This window comes from Geotrypetes seraphini, chromosome 1 (assembly GCF_902459505.1).
Source record: "Geotrypetes seraphini chromosome 1, aGeoSer1.1, whole genome shotgun sequence".
NCBI classification, from domain to species: domain Eukaryota; kingdom Metazoa; phylum Chordata; class Amphibia; order Gymnophiona; family Dermophiidae; genus Geotrypetes; species Geotrypetes seraphini.
In genome coordinates, this window is record NC_047084.1 from 305,375,755 (window position 1) to 305,397,409 (window position 21,655).

The following is a 21,655-nucleotide window of genomic DNA, read 5'->3' on the forward strand; positions in this document are numbered from 1 at the left end:
GATTGAGATTGGACACTCTTATGCTAAACAAGCTGAATACATACAGATCAATCCTACAAAAACATTTGGTGCCTTTTTAACCACATGGAATACAAATAGGCCCTCACCAAAAACAAAATAAGTAATCATAAACTAAAAAGAGAAAAATATAAACAAATTAAAAACTGAACCCCCAGGTTGCCAGACTCTGCATACAGTGAAAGTGAAACAGTGATCTGTGCAAAATAAAAGGATGGCAGACATATAAATTTCAAAAACTGATATTTCCACTCGCTAAACTAAAAATTAATAAAAACAAAAAAAAATGGAAAATATGTATATTCTGTTTTCATTTGTTAACCTTTAAGTGGACTAATGCCACTACTACACTGTTCACCCTAAATTAAAAATAAACTTTTTTTTTTTAACTTTTGTTTTTTGGCTATTCAGTTTTTCTAATTGTGTAGATCCCAATCTCTGGTTCCTCCTTTCCTGACTTCTCTTAGCTCTTCAGGGTCTCCAGTTTATTTGTTCTTCTTTCTCTTCCAGTATTCTTTACTTCCTCCACATATCCATCTCTGATTTTTTTTTTTTTTTTTTTTTTTTTCAGCTTTCTTCTATTTTTCTGCCTCTGCCATTCAAATTTCATTTGCTCTTACTATTCTGTCTTCAATTCCTCTTTTTCACTGTGTTTATCCACAGCTTTCCATATCTGTTCCTCACCCAGAACTTGTTATTTTGTCCTTCATTTACTGTTCCTCCTTTCATTGCCCATCCAGCATTACCCTGTCCTCATCCCCTTTCCCATTCTGCATTACCCTGATTTTTCTCTTACCCCCCCACCTCCTCCCCCTTTCTGTTTTACCTGCTCAGCTTTTGTCTGAAAGAGTTATCTGCGCTAATAAAAATAAATGAGAAGACTTGCATGGCTGTTTTCCTGTGCACCCCACTGCTCTCTGCCACATAAAAATTATCACAGAGAAGGTGGGGCCTGTGGAGAAAGTGTATAGGAAAATGGCCTTGCATGTCTTTCCATTGCTTTTAAGTGAAGATACCGCCAAACTGGGAAGAGCGGCAGCAACGACAGAATGGGATTGTTGCCTTTGGAGTAAGGGAGGCTTAGCCTCCCAAGCCTTCAATACAGGCCAGTGGGCCACAGCATGTACTGCTTACTGAGATTTGAGCAGGCATGGGAGCTGTTGCAATGGTCACTGTACATAATCCTGTCCCATGTAGGAGTACAGTAGTATGCAGTGCTCAGCACATTCTCCAACTGGGGGGAATGGGGAATGGAAGGCGCAGGATGCTCCTGCTTGGTCTCCTGCCAGACTCATGAACCCTGTGAGATGGGTGGAAGTGCAATACCCTCCCTGCTACGAATCCTGCCAGGGATCATGGAGAGGTCACTAGGGGTGAAGCAGAATTGTGGAAGCCAGCCCTCATTAAGAGAGAGAAAAAAAAATCATATATGCTTGTATATAATACATACGCAAACAAGAATGCAGGAGAAACTCTGACTTTCTAACTCTCATGTTGGGGGTTTTCCCCTGTTCTTTCCAAATCCAGAATGGCATGTAAAGAAAACGAAAAGGGAAGCTAATGTAGTATACTGTGCCAAAAAAGCAGTACTGTCAAAGCCTTCTGGGGATTTCGCTGAATCTCCCGAGGGTTTGCCACTTTTATTTGATGCATTTTGATTGGTGTAGCAGACAGAAGCTATTGTAGCTTCTGCCTGCTTAACCAATCAGATTCAGAGTAGTGCTGTCAGGGCCTTCAGGGGACTTGGTAAATCCCCAACGGTACAGCCATACTTTTTTGCTGTTTACTTTTTGCTTGCTGCAATTTCAGTTTCAGCCAAAATTGATTAGACAGTTTTAATTTTTGACTGGAAAAAAAAAGCAGTTTGTCAGCCTGTAAACAACATTAAAAACAGCCAACAATGCAGTCAATGAGGTAGTTTTGTTTTTCTGCAGATTCAGCTGTGTCACAGCTCGCAATGTCATGAGTTAATCTGACATTAGTAGCCCTCTTGAGATCACTCTCCATGGAAGAAATATGCAGAGTTGTGCCATGAGCATCTGTTCATACATTTACAGTCCACTATTTAAAAAAATAACTCCTAACACAACGATATGTTCAACTAGTGAGTACCAGCCCATTTGCTTTTCTGTTCCAGGTTGATTTCCCCCTCTCTTCTTCCCCCCCCCCCCCCCCCTCAATAAAGGAAAAATATTCAAAAGGTTAGTTGCTACCAGAAATATTTTAGTGTCTGCTTGTTCTCCATGGAGATCAGGATACAAGCTGTCGCATACCTTCCTGTCTCTCCAGGGTTGTTACATTCTACTCAGATTGAATAAATAGACTGAAGTGGTTCTGTGTAATAGCATCAGTTGGGATTTGGCATGCCTAAGCAGTGGAGAAACTCCAAAAGCTTCTGGTACTTAGACTGGATGTGCTGTGAGGATTTGTATCCTACTGTCCAAAGAGAGGACCTGCTTACAAATAAGGAGCTTGATTGTACAAAAAATGTAAACCTATACTTCAGCTTGGATCCAATTGCACTGTGATAATAAGCTTAAGTGAAATATATTACAATCTCAGTACCTCTATTGGATATAGTTTGCTGTCTTTGCATGTAAAACCATGGTTTTGCTTTTTTAGGAGGCTTTAATAAGTGGAATTTGCTGCTAAAAAAATGACTGAATATAGAGTATTTACCGTACACTGTTTGAGTTCTTTAGGTAATTTGGTTAGCCACAGTCTGTATAAAAGCCTTTTAACACTAAGGTATGCAGGGAGTGGCTAAGGGGAAACTAACGGCCTCTCTTACAAAGCCGCGCGACAACAGCCTCGAAGCCTTTTAAATCTCTATGGGCTTCGGGGTCATCAGCGCAGCGCAGCCGCTAGTGCAGCTTTTGTAAAAGAGGCCATTAAATATTGGAGGTTGGAATATCAGTGGTGGTGCAATGTTTTGTCATTGGCAGTTATTTTAAACATGCGCTCTGCTCTTCCCTGTTTTCAGCCCCCCATCATCTTTGCCGCCTTCATTTAACATTTGTTTCCTTCTGTCTCTACAGCATTCTGGTGGAACTAAAATTACGAGATCCAAGTTTCCCTGATGTATCCCATGGAGTCTTAATCCATAAGGTTATTATTGGTTCACCTGCACATCAGTAAGTCAGTGGAGGGGGGGGAAAGAGGACAGCAGGTTGAGGGAAGGAAGCAGAATAAGAATACAGGCTACAACATACTTGCCCAGTAGTCAATGGGCATATTAAAAGCAGTCTAATTTTTAGGGTTTAGACATCTTTAGTAATGTGACCTGAAAAAATGAGGAATAGTACTGTATATACTTGACTATAAACCAAGATTTTTGGTCCATAAAAAGGCCCAAAAATGAGGGTCTCTGTTTATATTCAGGTCCACCTTAAAATCATGGTGGTCCAGTGGTGTGGTGAGCCAAGCCGGGACGGGAGCGAAACCTCCTTCTCCCAAGGTGAGGTGTCGAGCCCTGTCCTGGCTGTCAGGTGGCTGTAGAATCACCGCATGTCTTCCCTCCCTCTTTCCCTCCCTGCTGTAGAATCAAGTCATGTCCCCTCCCTTCCTCTCTATTGTAGAATCAAGGTGTATCACCTCTTACCTTGTAGAATCAATGCGTGTCCCCTCCCGCCCTCTATTCCTCCCTGCTTGTAGAATCACGGTCTCATGAGACTGCCCCGGGAACTTACGCAGCCATTTCTGATCGCGACTCCGAATGGAGCAAGAGCGAAAAAAAATTGCTCCTGCCCTGCTTCACTGCTAAACCACCAGGTTTGGGAGGCAGAAGCGAGGTAAGGTGGTTAACAATTAGCCGGAACAGGACACGGGAAGGATTGCTCCTGTCCTGGCTCACTGCTGGACTACCAGATCTTAAGGGAGGCCTGCAGTGGGCATCGGAGGCTGGGTGCAAGGCAGAGCAATTAAATATAATCCCCCCCCCCCCCCCCAGTTTATATTCAAGTGAACCTTTTTCTCCCTTTTTTCTTGTGGGGGGCGGGTAAAGGTTACTTCTGTTTATATTCAAGTATATATGGTATTTAAGCACTGCATTCTAATTAGCCAATTGTGCTAAGAAAGCTAGGGGTTCATTATTTCATGTGCCTATTCTTATCCGACACCTCGCCCCATTAAAAAGAACAGTATACATAAAATCACATAATTATACTGCCTTCCCCACCAATTCCATAAGATATGTATCCTAATTCATTTATCTTTTAACTTATTCATTGAATAGTAACAATTAGACTAGCTCAATCACTATGAGAACAGTCAAGTTTTCAGTCTGTCTTATTGTTCCTCATCTGTATAGTATGGATTTGCTTAATTTTTGTACTATATACTGAATTAAGAAGAACTTGTTTCAATTAAACAAGGGTTTCATGGTAAGACCTTGAAATTATCTATCTTTTATACTGGTGTTCACAAACATTTTCTTAGCACTGTAAATAATAACTAGGAGCTGTTTAGAATACATGACTTTTGGTAATTTTTCAGAACAACAGTATTAATTTCCCCTTGGTTCAATAGGCTGCAGGAGGGCCTACTCTGAATATGGTGTGAACTGGAAATTCTCCACTTTTCCTAAAAATGGGAAGCATAGTTTGGAAACAAAGTGCAATGAACCAATTCACTCTTCAAAGTAGCCAGTGCATAGAAAGATTTGAAATTGAATTTTTGTGCTAGGAGAAACTGGTTTTATTCATTTTGGCCTTGCCCCACTGTCTTTCACTGTGTGCTTGTGTACAGGGCTGGCCTGAAAGCTGGTGATGTGGTCATGGAGATCAATGGCAAAACAGTGAAGACTGCAGAGGATATCTATGAAGCTGTGCGCTCACAGCAAAGCCTTACCATGGTAGTGAAGCGCAGCTATGAAATGCTCATGGTGAATGTCACTCCAGAGTATGTAGAGTAAAGGAAGATCTCTGTCCTTGAGCTGTTGGACAGTCCTGTCTGTGATGTGCTTGAGCGTGGCTTGGAGTCAATAGAAAAGTGCGCACACTTAACTCTTCAGAACAAGGGAAACTTGGTGCACTGTATAGGGGCCTCATTTTCAGATTTGACTGCTAAGCAACATTTCTTTAGAAAACTTTTGTACATTTTTATAAAGGAGCGAGTGGGTGATGCTGCCAGTTTACAGATACTGGGCTAGAGCAGGATCCAGATCGCAACAGGTAAATGATTTCAGTTGTCTGCAAATTATTTTATGCCAGGCTTATTCTGTTTATCTCATGGGTAAAAAGCTAATTATTTTGACAAATAGCATTGACTACTTGAGTCGGGCATTTTGGCCCATATTCTGTAAACAGCACCTAAATTAAGAAGAAATCGCTATTTCAAAGTGCTTTTAAGAGAAATTTCAATGCGCCTAAACGGAACTGAAATTGCGCCTACGGAGGCGCTTTACAATGCCTAATGACACTGTAGGCATGTCTAATGCCGGAAGTGGCATTATGCACTGTAAAACACCTTTGTAGGTGTGATTCACGTCAAAGGTAGGCCTACATTTCCGGCGCCTACTTTTCCTGCAGGTGTGATTCTCTAAATGGTGCCATCATGTGATTGACACGTAATCGGCGGCTGCTTTTAAAGCAGCCACCAAAAACGGCATTGTTTAGACTCCAGAAACGGGGCCTCTGCAAATAAATTCAGCTTGAAAACAGTAAGGGCAGGGCATTTTCTTCTTCCTCCTCCCTCCCTAAAAAAAAAAAAATAATAATTAATTAAGATACGACTATGCAACTCCCATAGTCTAGTCTTTACCACCCTGCTTGTTTTCAGGGTGATAAGACCTATGGTTGCAAGCTTTTAATTAATACTAGGAACCACCTTCAATTTACTTTGCCTTGACCTTTATTCAGAGTTGGTATATAAAGCAGCATTGGTATTCTCAAGAAAGTTTGTTCATAAAGACATGTTGCAGCTACTGAAAAGAAGTATTAAGCTATGAAATGACCAAAATCCTTGATGTGGTTGTTTTAAGTTTATAGCTGCTTAAAATTTTGTTAAAGGATAAATTGACTGGGGGAGGGATGTGCAATCACAAATCATGTGCAAAAACATATGGTGTCAGCCTGTGCATGTCTTCCTCTTATAGTGGCAACTCCTGCATGAGGGCTTTGTTAACATATGTTTTTTATATATATTTAATTGGCCTTGGTTTTTAATGTTGTTGGCAACTCTTCCGATATAACATAACATAGTAAATGATGGCAGATAAAGACCAAAATGGTCTATCCAGTCCATAAACCCTTTGTTGTAGCGCAATAAAGTGAAACTAAAGACCTTTGGTAAAAGTGTGTAGTCTTCCAGCCCCCTTTCCCATTGAATACCAGAGAAAATTAACTTGCCCAACTATTTCAGTGCAAACTAAATTTTGCTCTGGTAATGAATTATGATGGTGGTATGCATAGGAAAATGATGTGACTCTTTGGGAAGAAGACTGATAAACCTGAAGAATTTACATAACCTATGCCTAACCTCTACAGAAAAGAATGTCTATAATGTACAGTGGTGCCTCACACAACGAACTTAATTGGTTCCAGGAGCAAGTTTGTTATGTGAAACGTTCGTTATGTGAAACGCGTTTTCCCATAGGAATACATGTAAAAAAAAATAATTCGTTCTGCAGCATAAAATATGCTAAGATGACATAAAAAAGATAAATTTTTTGTTATTATTTTTATTTAGATACATCTAAAAACATACATCTCCCTGTCCTTTTACTTCCACTATCTTCCTATCCCATCTCTATTCCCTTTTGTCCCTCTCCCCATGATCAATCATCTCACCACCTCTCTCTGCCCTCACCCTCAGGGTTCAAGATTGCTTCCACTCTTTTTCCTGTTGTTCTCTCTGCCTGTCACCCTATGATTTAGCATCCCTTCTGCCCTTGTCCAATATTTCCCCTTCTCTCCCTCCCTCTCATCCCCTGCTCCAACATGTGCTTTCAGGGGCCTTCTCCCCCCTTAAGCGTCTTTTCTTCTCCACTCCACCTTTCCTCCCTCCCTGCCTCCACCTTTGTGGCGCTTTTGCACCCGACCGACAACAGAACAGGCCCGGTCGGACAAATCTCCCTGTCCTGTAGCCGCGAATCTAAATTACCTTCTTACAGCAGCTGGATTATTGAAGCTGCTGTAAGAGGTAATTTAGATTCGCGGCTACAAGGCAGGGAGGTTTGTCGGCCGGGCCTGTTGTCGGTCGATCGGGGGACCTGACCAGCTGTGCACATTCTTCGAGGCGGACCGCCCCCTCCCCCCTCTTTCGTTCGCCATTGCCTTCTTCCTACTCGTAGACACTTCTCAATTCTTATAAAGCAAAAAAGTATTTGGCTATTAGTACTTAGCTTTTATCCGGGGCCCAGGGCAACTGATGATTAAACGCTCAACGGAGCGTCTCCGTTTCGCTCTAACTGTAGGTTCCTCGAGAGATGAAGTCTTCCTGATGTCAGCGCTGACGTCGGAGGAAGGGAGGGCTTTGCTTAAGCCCTCCCTCCGACGTCAGCGCTGACATCGGGAAGATTTCCGTTCGGCTGTGTGCTGCGACAGGGCAGGTAAGGAGAAGGAACCCCGGAAGGATGCAGCTCGGGCGACTTCGTTGTGTGAAACGAAGTCCGTTGTACGAATCACGACATAAAGTTCATTGTGCGCAGCGTTCGCTGTGCGAGGCGTCCGTTATGCGAGGCACCACTGTACTTCTAAAGTTTGGATATAGAATGTGCCTCAAAATAAAAACATTTCTTGTATAAATGGTGCTCAAATGGTCTGAGAGCTGTTACTGAAATCACCACATGTATAATGTTGAAACATCAACTCAACATCTATTAAAATCACAAACATAACCACCAATCTGATGCCAATTCACTTTATTTCCCCCAAGCCCCAGTTCATCCTTCCCTCTACCCTGAGGGCAATGGGGTAGGTCTAGTGGATTGGACAACGTCCGTGGAAATATTTTATGGTTTTTCAATTGCTACCTTTAACTTATAACCCAGTATGCCATACCTTTTCACTTCATTGTGATTACATATGTTCTCTGTTGACAAGAGCCACGTAGTATAATTCCCTTCAACTACTTGTCCTTATATTTCTTTTCTGCCGCAGGTGATGCAAGTGCTAAACATCTCAGTCTTCCCAGTGTTCACTGTAACCATATATTCCTCACTTGTCTGTTTTGTATAATTTCTCAGCATTGCTGTCGCAAAGTTACCTCCTTCTGAGCAAGCTAAAAAAAATGCTTGGGATCCTGGTGCCAATACAACTTAGCAGCAAAGTATAATTAAAACACACAATTCATTAAATTGTTTTCACTTGTTAAACATATCCACCAAAACATACCTGTGCTGAGAGTTGTAAACATAGTAATGCACTACCATGTGCAAGTAGCCATAATATATTGTTCAAGGTACCTAAAATAATGCAAGTTAGTCTGAAAGCTGATTTGTAAAAATGCACAAGCCCAGTGAGTAAAGTACCATGCAGGGTTGGTTGCCTAGCATTAGACACATTGTAGTGGCTTCCTGTTATGCCTATCACCACAGATTCCCACCTTCTATAAGAAATGTTTATCATATATAGCTGAGTTAAAGAAAGAGATCTCTGAGCTGAAGGATGTATGTGGTATATAATTTGTTATTCTAATAAAAAGCATCGTAGCTTATAATATGGAAAATTAAAAAAGCAAATGATATCCTTCTTTATATTTTACCGATATATCATTTTAATTATCCCAAGAGTAGCAAGTTCTCTGTGCAGTGTATGAAAGTCTCCAGGTTCTGCAATGTCTAAGAACTTTAGCCATATGGCAGGGATCTCAAAGTCCCTCCTTGAGGGCCGCAATTCTAAATTTTAAATTAAAGTCGGGTTTTCAGGATTTCCCCAATGAATATGCATTGAAAGCAGTGCATGAACATAGATCTCATGCATATTCATTGGGGAAGTCTTGAAAACCCGACTGGATTACGGCCTTCAAGGAGGGACTTTGAGACCCCTGGTCTAGGGTAAAATCAAATTTAGTTAATGCAATGTTCCTACTTTTTCTCTAAATATTATTTTTAAGAGTATAGAACTCTAGAACTTTTTTCATGTTCCTTTGGTGTAATGCATTTGCATTAGTACTTATAGTAAAGCCATTATATACTACAAATTTCTTGTATGTTCTTGTTCAGGAAAAGTGGGATTGTACAAGTGGATTATGCATCCCATGTCACAACACTGCTTGTAGGAAGCCTCATTTGCATAATTTTTCTGACCCTCCCCTCTTATCTCAGGACTGCCTCTGGTCACCAGTTGCTTTCCTACAAGCGAGACAGTAGGAGCTAGTCTCTTCTGCTCGTGTTTTTTTTCCTTTTACTCATAATTTTTATGTCCTTCACGTCCTTGTGTTTCAGAAGGTGCCCGCAAGGACAACTTTGACTGTGGGAGATCAGACTTTGTGGGTTAAGTCTGCTACCAGGGGGTTGGCTGCTTTGCAGTCACCTCCTGGACAGCCTTCACCTTCAGATCGGGGCTCAGGGACTGTTCCCTTGGGAGCTGGTTCACCTGAGGTTTGTCCACTAGTGGGTTTCAGCACAGGTTGTGTGGCTCCGTGGCGGTGTGTCTGGGATCGGGTCTGACTGCATCCCTTCACCAGATTGTGTGCGGTGTGTCCATAGGGTGGCAGAGGTCTCTGGTCATTGGTGTTAGGCCGGAGAGGCAGTCAGAAGATCAACAGTCCAAGTTACAAGGCTTGTTGAGGCAGAGGATTCTCCCTGTAAGCTGTTTCAGCTTCCTTTAATGCAACTCCCAAAACCACATGGCACAGTGAGTACAGGGCTGGGGGGGGTCTTAAAAATTAGTCTTGGGGCAGTTTGGGAATTAGCCCTAGTCCTCTTCCCCCACCCTTAAATCCTAAAATGGATGCATTTTGGGGATTACTGTGCTTTTTGCAGGCTGTTTACAGGTACAGTTTTCAAAGATAATCTTGGATTTTCCCAATTTCAAATTTAAAGTTATTTTTTTGCTTCTACAAGCTTTGTTTTTGCAAGAAAACTACTCAGATGGGACTCCTCAGGGCAGAATACTTCAGGTTCATTCTCTGCGGTGGATGGCTGTCCAGTGAGCAGCTGTGTTCCATGTGTTGTGCGGCACAAGACAGGGGTGAGCTTTTGTCAGCCCCGTTTCCCTCGAACTCCCCCCCCCCCCCCTTTAGAAGGTCTTGCCACCCACTCCAGCCATGACCAGTCCCAAAAGTCAAACTTGGCCCCCAGGGACAGCGTGCTTGTGACCCCAGTAAAATGCAGCCATGATTCAGTGCCAAAGGCAAAAAATCCTCCAGAGTTCCCAGGAGGCGGCTGCTACCTTGGATGAGGGTTCCCCCCCTGAATTTATTAACATGCTAGCCAAGAAAAAAGCGCCAAATGCACTTCCTTTGGTGTCCTTGCTGGCTTTGAGGGTTCCCCTCAAGCTGTGGTCTTAAGTCCATACTCCCCGAGTTGCCCAGGGATGATTCATCAGCTGATGATGAAGATCTAACGATGCCCTTGCTTATGCAAGTGAGCACTACCACAGCAGCCTGTGAACAGTTCACATACTTTGCCATTTCTGAAATGCTGCCGCCCTTGTCCCGGTAGCCAATGATGCCTTTGTCAATGTCTGATAAATCACAATTTTTCCCTCCATGACAGCAACGGATGCTATATTTGGCAACTTGCTGACATCCAATCTTATATACCTATGAAGTCTGTGTGACATGTGCATGTGTTCATTGGCTATGAGTCCCCGACATCAGCGATAGGTGGTGGTGGTCATAAAGTGATTCAGTCGTGTACTAATACCCATTAATGTGTACTATTTACTGCAGGGTCTGTTGTATAAAATGGCCCCTGCAATAACTATGTGTAATGGCGTTAGTGTGAGTGGTTATTAAATGGTGTGCTAAATGTTGTCTATTTCAAATATTTGTCTTAGGAAATGGCAAAATTGGTAGCCAAATTCAGATTTATTGTAAGGACTAAGGTCAGGATTCACTGAACCTCCAAACTGTGCACGATTCGTTTCCGTTTGCATGCCGGCTGACTAATTCAGTAAAGGCCTGCATGTAAATGGGGACAATTGTTAGCACGCCCCCCTACCCACGGCCAAAGCGATCCACGGTCATGCACATACCCTGACAGTAGTGACAAGAGAAGCAGCCTTCTGTCAATGCTCAGCCCAGCCCAGATCTCTCTTGCAGTTCAATCCCGTGGTTTTAAAGGGGGCCTGCACTGCGGGGAATGGCGACAGAAAGCAGGAGAGTCCGGGAGCAGGGAAGAGAGATCGGACACCGCAGCCTGCTCTCTGCTGCCCAGAAGCTATGCTCCAAATCTGCCTGCCCCTGCTCTCGCCCCAAATTTCTTCTGCTTTTCCTGTACTGGGAGCGGGTTAAAATCACGGGCTCCCTGCCCGACAAAAAAGTAAAAAAAAAAAAAAAGTCACGATGCCCCACCTTCAAGCGCCAATGCCCCCCCCCCCCCCCCCCCCAACGAGCAGATGCCCTACAAAAGGCAGGAGGGTTGCCAACTCCCTCCTGCTATGGTTTGGCTCGGCCCACCTCGCTCCCTGTTTCAAAATCTAGTCAGGCCACCAGGCCCATCCACCCATAAACAAACTACAGTAGGGATGCCAACTCCCTCCTGCCACCCCCCCACCCCTGGACAGCCCCCTACCCATTCCAAACCCCCTTTCCACCACCCCCTCCCAGTACCTTTAACAGAGCAGGAGGGATGCTCAACCCCTTCTGCTGCAATGACTCCAGCGATGACTCTTAGGCCCTGCCCTGTTACATCATGCGATGTACAGGGAGGAGCCTAAGGCCCTGATTGGCTCAGGCTCCCACCTTGGGAGGGGCCTGGGGTGCCTGAGCCAATCAAGGGCTTCCTTAGGGCTGAGCCTTAGGAAGTCCCTGATTGGCTATTGCTTTGACCAATCAGGGAATTTTTAGGTTCAGCCTTAAGGAAGTCCCCCGATTGGCTCAGGTGCCCCTGGCCCCTCCCAAGGTAGGACCCTGAACAAATCAGGGCCTTAGGCTCCTCCCTGTGCATCACATGATGTAACGGGGCAGGGCCTAAGAGTCGTCGCTGGAGTCATTGAAAAAACATGATCACATTACTGAGGCATTCATCAATTCTCATTGGCTTCCAATCCAGGAAAGAATACAATTTAAATTCTACTGTATACTATTTAAAACTTTAAAAAATGGAGACAGCCCAACCTACCTAAACAACTGCCACATCCAAACCACCTCTACCAGGCATAGAAAAACACACACCCCATTCACTTACCCCCCAATCAAAGAAGTAAAACAGAAAAAACTATACAACGGACTACTGGCCACTCAGGCAGCGAAGATAGACAACCAAGTCTCCAACCTATTGACAACAACCCCAGACTACAAGATGTTCAGAAAGGAAATAAAAACTATACTCTTCAAGAAATCCCTTAATAAAGCTTAATACCATGATAAAGCTTAACCCCCCTCTTACCATCCCCTCCCTAACCCCAGATCCTACTTTTCCCTCTCTTGGAAACCTTCTCTGATCTAACGTTGTAACCCTTCTTCCATAACTCTTTTTGTAATCCGCTTTGAACTGAAAGGTAATGGCGGAATAGAAACTGTAATGTAATGTAACTCTGTGTCAAACATTGTGATCAACTCTGTAAGGACAGAAGAGATGAAAACAGAAAATTGTTACAGATGAACAGCCAGAAAATTTTCGTTTTGTATAGTTTCCTGTTTCTGGGAATGTTCATTTTGTTTTCATGTGACCATTTTTTTTATTTTTGTCATGGAGGCAAAGTTGATGATTGTTTGCTCCTTTTGAAAGAGGAGCAGTATTCCCTGAACGCTATAAAAAGCACTAAAAGATTGCACATGCAAATTTGGGCATGCACCTGATTTGTATGCGCAATTTAATTGAATAAAAAGCCAATTAGCATTGACAACCAGGATCTTAATTATTGGTGCTAATTGGAAATAAAATTTACATGCAATTCAGGCGCAGGATTCATGCCTAAATTTTACATATGTGTCCAAAAAGGGGTGTGGAAATGTGAGGGTCATGGGTGGATTGGGGCATTCCTGAAATTTACACACACAGGGCTAGATTCACAAAGCAAAGCAAATTTCCCTCCAGCCTGATTCACTTACCTCTCTGCCAACCATCCTCAGATCAGCAGATGCAAATGAGGGCAACAGCATGCAAAGTAGGCAGGGACCCGATTCACTAACCAAAGCCCTGCAACACTGACTGGGCTGGCCGATCACTCCCAAGCGACTGCTGAGGACCAGTCGCTCAAGCCCTTTCTGGCTGATTTGCTTTCTGCTGCCCTGTCTGCCCTGAACACCTCCTGCAGTCCCAACTCTCCCGCTGCCCTGATCGCCTGCCTGCCCCAACTCTCCCACCATTCCCTGCAGTGCAAGCCCATGCCGATCGCTCCCATCTGCATATTTTACTTTGCTGAATTCGTCGGACCTGCACGGATCAGGCCTGATCAGGCAAGTTGGTGAATCTAGCCCAAGGTTATAATTTAGATGCAAGGATTTATACTATGTTTCATTTGGTATATATAATTGCGCCTAAAGCTAGGCACGGTTCCTGGTGCTAAGCGCTATTCTATGTTTTGTCATACAATGCTTGTCATGCTCTAACTATGTTTTGCCATCTCTGTCGGACAATGTCCTGCCATGTTTGCCATTACTTTCTATAAATACACTTTAATATGTATATAAAACTTATAACCTGTTTTGAGCTCTCCTGAGAGGACGGGATATAAAGCCAAATAAATAAATTCACATCAGCAATACGTCTAAATCCACAGATCACAAATTCTAATATCTAGTGGTCCACCAAACCCACACTGCAAGAAACAACTGCAAAACCCATTGTGATCTGCACAGAGAAGAAATGATAGAATTTTGGTATTAACCAATACCTGAAACTTATGTGTCTTGAGGTCTGGGTTTTTTTTTCACGTTTTGGATTTATTTGACTTGATATTTTGAAATTGTTCTCATATATCATATTCTCTTTTTCTCTGTTGTTTGTGTACTTTGTTTTTCAAGGATTTGACTTAAATTCCTTGGTTTCTTCCCCCTAAGGATGACTTATTCCTCTGAGGGATTTCCAGTTATTGCTCAGCACTCTGCCCAACTAGAACTTCTTTAAACTACTGCCTTTTTATTTTTCTCTTCCCCCCCTCCCCCCCAGAAGCAAAGAACTGAGTAACTGGGATTTTGCCTAGAAATTTTTTTTTTTTTTTTGAGAAACTGGTGCTAAATGACACAACTGAGAATCGTTAGATGCTATATGAACAGTATTTATCCCATGAGTACAACTCTGAAGACTAATTTCAAAATGTGCAATTTTAGCATATTTTAAAAACCTTCCTAAAACAAAATTTGAATTACCCCACTGGTGGGTTATGTACTAGGAGCACTAAAGTGTGAGGGAGTTACCGTATTTTCACGCATATAACGCGCATACGTGTATAACACACATACGCATATAGCGTGCGGGTCCAAAGCATGTCTATAAAATGTTTTTATATAGCACGCACACGCATATACCGCGCATGCTGCTATAACCTCCTCCCACTACCGCTTACTCTTCTGGCCTGCGAACCGGCAACCTCCCCCCCCCCCCCCCGCTCGCATCATCCCCCCTCCCCCGTGATCCTACAACCCCCCCAGCACCGCAAAACATCTCTTACCCGATTGGGCACCAGCACCAATGCACAGGATGTGCCAGTGCCCGAAGATCCTCCCTCGAGCTGGGCTGGGCTGGGCTGTGCGGTGCGAGGGAGATCCTCCTTCTTCCCTGTGCCGGGCTGGACTGGGCTTTGAGCATTTGCGCATGCTCAAAGCCTTCTGGTCTCACTCTCTCCGAGAATCTCAGTCCAGCCCGGCACAGGGAAGAAGGAGGATCTCCCTCGCACAGCCCAGCCCAACGTGGGAGGATCTTCGGGCACTGGCACGTCCTGTGCATTGGTGCTGGTGCCGGTGCCCAATCGGATAAGAGATGTTTTGTGGTGCGGGGGGGGGGGATGTAGGATCGCAGGGGAGGGAGGTGACGCGAGCAGGGGGGAGGATGCCGGTTCGCAGGGGGGATGCTGGATCGGAATGAAAAAAAAAGTTGTAAAATGTGCTCACATGTATAACGCACACGGTTATGCACGGTTTGTAAAATCGTGTATAATGCGCGCGTTATATGCGTGAAAATACGGTATATAAACTTTCAACATATATCCTCGGAGCAGGAAGTGTACCTTGAGATCTCAGGGGGTGCAGTGTCAAAAAAATAGGTATGTTTTGCTCATTCTATGGTGGGAAGTATGCCAGGGTATGTTGGGTATGGTCTCTGTCTCAAACTTGCTGCTAGTATTCATCTTAATACTTGCATTATACCAAAGTGAGCTTCAGTCTGAAGTTCATATGAAGTAATAGGTACAGGCAACAGATATCTAGATGTGCTTGAAAGATGTCATGTCTGAATGCTGAAACAAAATGTACTCGGAAGTTCTTCCCACTTTGTGTCCATAAGTCATATACTTGGTAGCCCAGGCATATGGAGGAATTCTGTAGGACTTTCAAATCAGAAATGCCCGAGACAGAGCTACTACAGGAATTTACAATTTCATCAAGTCCAGTTTCACTGCGAATACTTTGAAGCCATTAGGATTTGCTTAGGCTTTAGTACCAGGGAGCTGTAGCTTTTAGGGTGGCTCTGTGCTGGCCATGGATGCCCTATTAATGTAATACAAGGGTTCTTCAAAAGGTTTCTGCACTTTCATAGTGTTGTGGGACATGGGAAGGGAGAAGTGGTAAGGGGGTGTATTGTAGAATGTCATGTGACAAGGCTCATCTTATGTAGAAAAGTGATGCATTTGCTTTTGAGAAATACACGTTGTTAAAAAAAAAAAAAGTGTGCAAACTTTTTTTAAAGATCCATTGTATTTCTGACCAGTGTCCCTGGGATACCAGAATATGTGAAAGGATGAAGTGATGCTCTCTATGGCTGGTGGCATTATAGAAAGACGTTTATATTACACATTTGTAGAAATTGCAACAAAAGTCTGTACAGAGTTGACCATCTACTAAGGAAAAAACAGATGGTAAAGATGCCTAGAAACACTGAGAAAAGCCACCATGCCAACCAAGGCTTCATAATTGCAGCTGCTGTGCTTTGGAGAGTGAAATATTCAAGGGAATGAAATGCCAAGTCATTGGTCATGAGACTGAGCTTGGCAGACCTGGAGTTAGAGACAGAACTAGTGGTGACTTCAGGTTCTCACTTCTACTCTCTTGTCCATTCTATATTTTTTCCTGGGGGGAGGGTTAACATTTTTCTCCAAGAGAAAGATAACTTATTTGCATTCTAAGTGCTAGTGGTGTCCATGTCCTTGGTTGAGAAGAACTGTAGAGAGATACACTAGCCATGGGGACCTGGGGGGATGAATGGTAATTGATTGGTTAAATTGGGGAAAGGCTGAGTCTAAAACTATAACATATCATACTATTTGATTGTTGAGCTGTCCTGGATACTGTTCAAATCGTTTATTTTCTTCTTCACTGAAGGCATCACCTGAGTAAAGAGAAGGAAAATATGGTTTTCAATTGTCCACTTTCACTTTATCAGTATGTACAAACAAAATAAATATATGTGTGTGTGTGAATGTAGATAGATAGATATGTATGTATGTGTATGTGTGTGTTTATGTGTGTGTATGTATGTATATATATATATATAATAATAAAATGCTAGCCGTGCATGCGCATTCTCGTCGCTTGTTCCCTGAGATCTGATCTGACGCGCTGTGCCCGTGTCGAGAGTGCACATGGGCGCTTACCACGCATCGGAAATTACCTGTCAAACTTTATTTTTAAGCTCAAAGCCGCCGCCGCAGCTACTCTCGAACCGCACCGGGCGGGGAGCAAGAGAGGAGCCACGGCATTGGCTCTGAATTAAAAAATAAACTTTGTCATCCGGAGCCATTGGAAGAAACATGGTGGTAATACTAGCCCTGAATGAAGCTTCCTACACCACCTAACACAAATATGCCTCAGATTGCACATACTGTCCCCATTGATTGCCCCTTCTTCTTCTGCCCAAGAAAGCATGGGTCAGTAGTCCCGTTTGAGTTTTACCCAAATCAATCTGGCTTATAATAATTCCACCCCCCTCCCCCCCCCCCGCCCTACCCTAGGACAGTCTGGTGGTCTTCCAAGAACAAGTGACTCCACAACACTCACTGTTCCTCTTTGCTCTGCATGTGAATGGCAAAAGAAGCAGTGAGTGTTCAGCTAGGGGGGGAGGCGCGGGGCTATGGCGGACTTCCTCACCCAAAGCGGTGAGTGGTTAGCTACGGGGGAAGCGCGGGGCTATGGCGGACTTCCTCCCTCGAAGCAGTGAGTAGTCAGTTAGGGGGGGGGAAGGCATGGGGCTACGGCGGACTGTCCAACATAGGAAAATATCATGCCACATAGCCCTCAAACCAAACATTTAGGTGTCAGGGATTGGCTGGGGGTATAGTTAAAAATCATACTTAAAAAGACAGAACCAAAAGTCAAAACACTACTTTCCCAAGTATAAATCTCATATTTTTGAGGGGCCAGGAACGCAAATAAAGAATTCTGCGAGCTTTAAATGATCTGATTTGCATGCCACCTCACATCCGGGTAATAGTAGGCGTGTTACACGGTTGCCATAACAATGTTGCATCAGGTTACTAATAGGTGTGTTCCACGTGCGAACTTTGCCATTTAAATGAGTTGTCAAGTGACGGTTTGACCTGCACAAGTGACTCTGTGCCTATTTCATAAATTTTTAACATTTCTACTGTGCCGATTTACTACAAACAACTTACTTCCGTTATTTTTTTTAAAAAGGTAAGTGACAGACATCTCCACACACAGAAAATACACACACAGAAGTACAAGGGGGCTACAAATACAGATTCAAAACAAACACAGACAGAGAGACCAAAAGTAAGAATTGCAGTCAGCAGCCAAAGAGATAGACAGAAGGTGACAGTCAAAAAACCACACAGAAAAACAGGAGTCTAAAGAAACAGATTTAAAGAAAAAAAAAATTTGGACAAGGAGCTAAGACAAACAGAAAAAAAATACACATACAGAACGACAGGGGGCTACAGACACATATTGAAAGAGATAGACACCAAAACAAAGACAGACAAACAGATAAGGAAAAAAAGACAGACACAGAAGGACAAGGGAGCTACAGACACATATTCAAAGAGACAGACACCAAAACAAAGACAGACAAGGAAAAAAAGACAGACACAGCAGCCAAAGATATAGACAGAAAGTGACAGTCAAAAAACCACACAGAATACCAGGGGTTTAAAGACACAGATTTAAACAAAAAAACAAGGAGAGAGAGACAAACAGGTAAAAAAAGACGCACACAGAAGGACAGGGGGGCTACAGAGACAGACAACAAAACAAAGATAAACAAACAGACTGGTCAAGGAGACACACAGCAAAAAAAAACAAAAAAACAGGGAGGCAGACATATACAAACAAAGGAGCCAAGGATAGAAAAAAAATGCATACTTGCACAAATAAATAAATTTAAATATTTTTTACATGTATAAATCTACACATCTATTCTAGCACCTGCCAGTATTTGTGTGTGGCTGTTTCCTCAAGCTCTCAAAGGAGTCTGCAGCAGTGTACGTGTGATGTTTTCCCTATCGCTACAAGGAGCCCGCGTAGGACCCAGCCAGAGCTGCTCCAGAAAACTGAACAATTCTTAGATAAGAGAAAACCTGTGTGCTTGGGGCAGAAAGCAATTTTGTTTTGATTTGGATAAAACAGTTGTATTAGAGGATCAGTTAGTAATCTTTCATTGATTTGGGTGAAGAAGGAGTGCTGGGAAAGGAGCCAGGGAGCAATCTTGCTTTGTTTTGGGGAGAGGGGTATCCTTGCTAGGGGACAATAAACAATTTTACGGGAGGGGGAGGGGTGTGTTTGGAAAGGAAAAGAAAAATTCTTGCATTGTTTTGTAGGGAGAGGTGTGTTGGGGAGGGGTCAGAGAAAGAATTTTTAATTTCTTTGGCAGAAGGTGGTGTGCTTTGTTTGGATCAGATAGTGATCTTGAGGGGAGAAGTTTGTATGGAAAGGGGCCTAAAAAAAACCCCCACTAAGACTATACAACCATTGCCTACACTCAGTGTACCAAAAACAAGCACTTACATCAATCACTGCAAACAACAAAGAGAACAATTAGTGAGCCTATAGAATCACTGCCAACAGTCAGGGAGCCTATACAACCATTGTCAACACTCAGTGTGCCAAAAACAACCAGTTCAATAAATCAGCGATCCAGTGGGGCATGGGTGGTGTCAGGGTATAGGTGGGGTTATTATAGCACCCGTTACTGTAACAAATGGAATGAGGTGCTGCTGGACAGGGGAAGAGGTGCTGATGAACAGCGGCGGGGGGAGGGGGCTGAAAAAGGAAGGGAGGTCTATTGCTGGACAGGGGGAGCAGGAAAGAGGTGCTGATGAACGGGGCAGAAAAAGGAAGGGAGGCCTACTGCTGGACAGGGGGAGCAGGAAAGAAGTGCTGATGGACAGGGGGAGCAGAAAAAGGAAGGGAGGCCTGCTGGACAGGGGGAGCAGGAAAAAGGTGCTGATGGACAGGGGAAGAGGTGCTGATGGACAGGGGGGGAAGAAAAAGGCCTACTGCTGGACAGGGAGCAGGAAAGAGGTGCTACTGGACAAGGGAAGAGGTGATGATGGACAGGGGGGAAGAAAAAGGAAGGGAGGCCTACTGCTGGACAGGGGGAGCAGGAAAGAACTGCTGCTGGACAGGGGGGAGGTAAAACAAAGGGAGAAGGGCTGCTGCTGTATAAGGGGAGCAGTGAAGGGGTGGTGGTGGACACAGGGGAGGTAAAAGGAAGGGAGAATGGACATGGGGAGCAGCCAAGGGGTGGTGGTGGACAGCCGAGGAAAAAGAAAGACATAAAAAAATAAATACAGAAAGCGGCTAAGGAGAGAGAGAAAGAAATAAAGACAGACATACACACATATATTCTAGCACCCGTTAATGTAACGGGCTATAAGACTAGTCTAAAATAATAAACGCTAGCCGCGCATGCGCACTAAGACCTGCGTGATCTGTAATCCCTGTTCCGTGAGATGTAGGTCTGTGGCTGTGCAGGAGTGCGCATGCGTGGGTCCCCAGCCACTCCCCTCCTCCCGCCCTCACTCACCATGGAAGCCAGGCAAGCTCTCTCCCTGCCCGCGTCCTCAGCAGGGAACACACCTCCCGCCCTAACTCGCCGCTGCTGCTGCTGATCCTCCTGTAAAGAGCAGCCTGCGATGGTGTCCGGCTTTTGCAAACCTCGCAGGCCACTCTCCAACCTCGGTAGCACGTTCCCTCTGACACACGGGATTGCGTCAGAGGGAACATGCTACCGAGTTGGAGAGCGGCCTGCGAGGTTCGCTAAAGCCGGACACCATCGCAGGCTGCTCTTTATAGGAGGATCAGCCACCATGGGAAAAGCCGCCGAAAAAAAAAACTTCAGTCGCAGCAGGCCAGCCTGCAGGAAGGGAAGGAGGAGGGGCCGAACGGAGCAGGGCAGCTCACGGTAAGAAAAAGGAATGGGGGGTGAGGGAAAATGCTGCTACTGCTTCAGAAGGGACTGGAGGGGAAGGGAAATACCTCTGCTGCTTCTGCAAAGGAAAGTGGGGGGGGGGGGGAAATGCTGCTACTACTTCACAGGGATCGGGAGGGGAAGGGAAATATCTGCTGCTTCTGCAAAGGAAAGTGGTGGGGGGGAGAGAAGGGAATGGGGGGTGGGGGAAAATGCTGCTACAACTTCACAGGGACCTGGAGGGGAAGGGAAATATCACTGCTGCTTCTGCAAAGGAAAGTGGGGTGGGGGAGACAGACAGACAAAGGGTGCCAGGGAGAGAGAGAAAAATAGCAGGAGGGAGAGAGACAGAAAGGAAGAAAGAGACAGGAGCAGGGAGAGAGACATAAATAAAGAAAGACAGACAGGTATATATTCTAGCACCCGTTAATGTAACGGGCTTAAACACTAGTACATATATATATATATATATATATATATATATATATAAACATACTGATATTACAGTCAGGAAATGCATCTCGGTGCTCTGGAAACTACGCACCATAAAAAAATACTTCGACGACACCTCATTCCGCCTTCTAGTACAATCCTTCATTCTCAGCATCCTTGACTACTGCAATATCATTTACTTGGGCTCCACGCCTTTCTACCACAAACCACTGGCTACCTTTTGAATCTAGAATCCTATTCAAGTTTGCATGCTTATACTACAAAACTTTATTTGGTCTATCTCCGAGCTACCTCATCCCTCATTTCAACCTGAACTGCAATAAAAAGAACTCCCGTAGAATCAATCTATACACCTTCCGCTCCCCAAAACTATGTCACCTCAAAAGGTTCTTCGACAAAACCTTCACCTTCCAGGCGGCCAAACAGAACCCATGGCTAGCCCAAATTATGCTCGAGGCCCCCACCTACCTTGATTTCAGAAAACTTCTCAAAACTCATTTATTCCACGGACAGAATCTCTAATCCCCCCCTTCTCCCACTTCTCTCACCCTT

General features: G+C 44.1%; 2 protein-coding genes across 9 annotated transcripts in view; one reads left to right on the forward strand and one right to left on the reverse strand.

Moving 5' to 3' along the window:
* HTRA2 (HtrA serine peptidase 2) overlaps positions 1-21,655 on the forward strand; it is a 65,496-nt gene that overhangs the window by 36,043 nt on the left and 7,798 nt on the right. The window contains exons 7-9 of one of the 3 annotated variants that reach the window (XR_004540378.1): positions 3,057-3,152; positions 4,765-5,189; positions 8,118-8,676. Coding sequence is in view for 1 of the 3 variants with exons in the window: in XM_033955308.1 (XP_033811199.1) it covers positions 3,057-3,152; positions 4,765-4,930 (262 nt within the window). In the remaining 2 variants the exon portion in view is untranslated. Of the gene's footprint in view, positions 1-3,056; positions 3,153-4,764; positions 6,300-8,117; positions 8,677-21,655 lie in introns of those variants that run through there. The other 2 variants (XR_004540380.1, XM_033955308.1) reach the window with 2 other exon arrangements.
* LOXL3 (lysyl oxidase like 3) overlaps positions 16,050-21,655 on the reverse strand; it is a 117,109-nt gene continuing 111,503 nt past the window's right edge. For all 6 annotated transcript variants that reach the window (XM_033955295.1, XM_033955286.1, XM_033955279.1 and 3 more), the window contains one exon: positions 16,050-16,612. In XM_033955295.1, the coding sequence (XP_033811186.1) occupies positions 16,539-16,612 (74 nt within the window). In that variant the 3' untranslated portion in view covers positions 16,050-16,538. The remainder of the gene's footprint in view (positions 16,613-21,655) is intronic.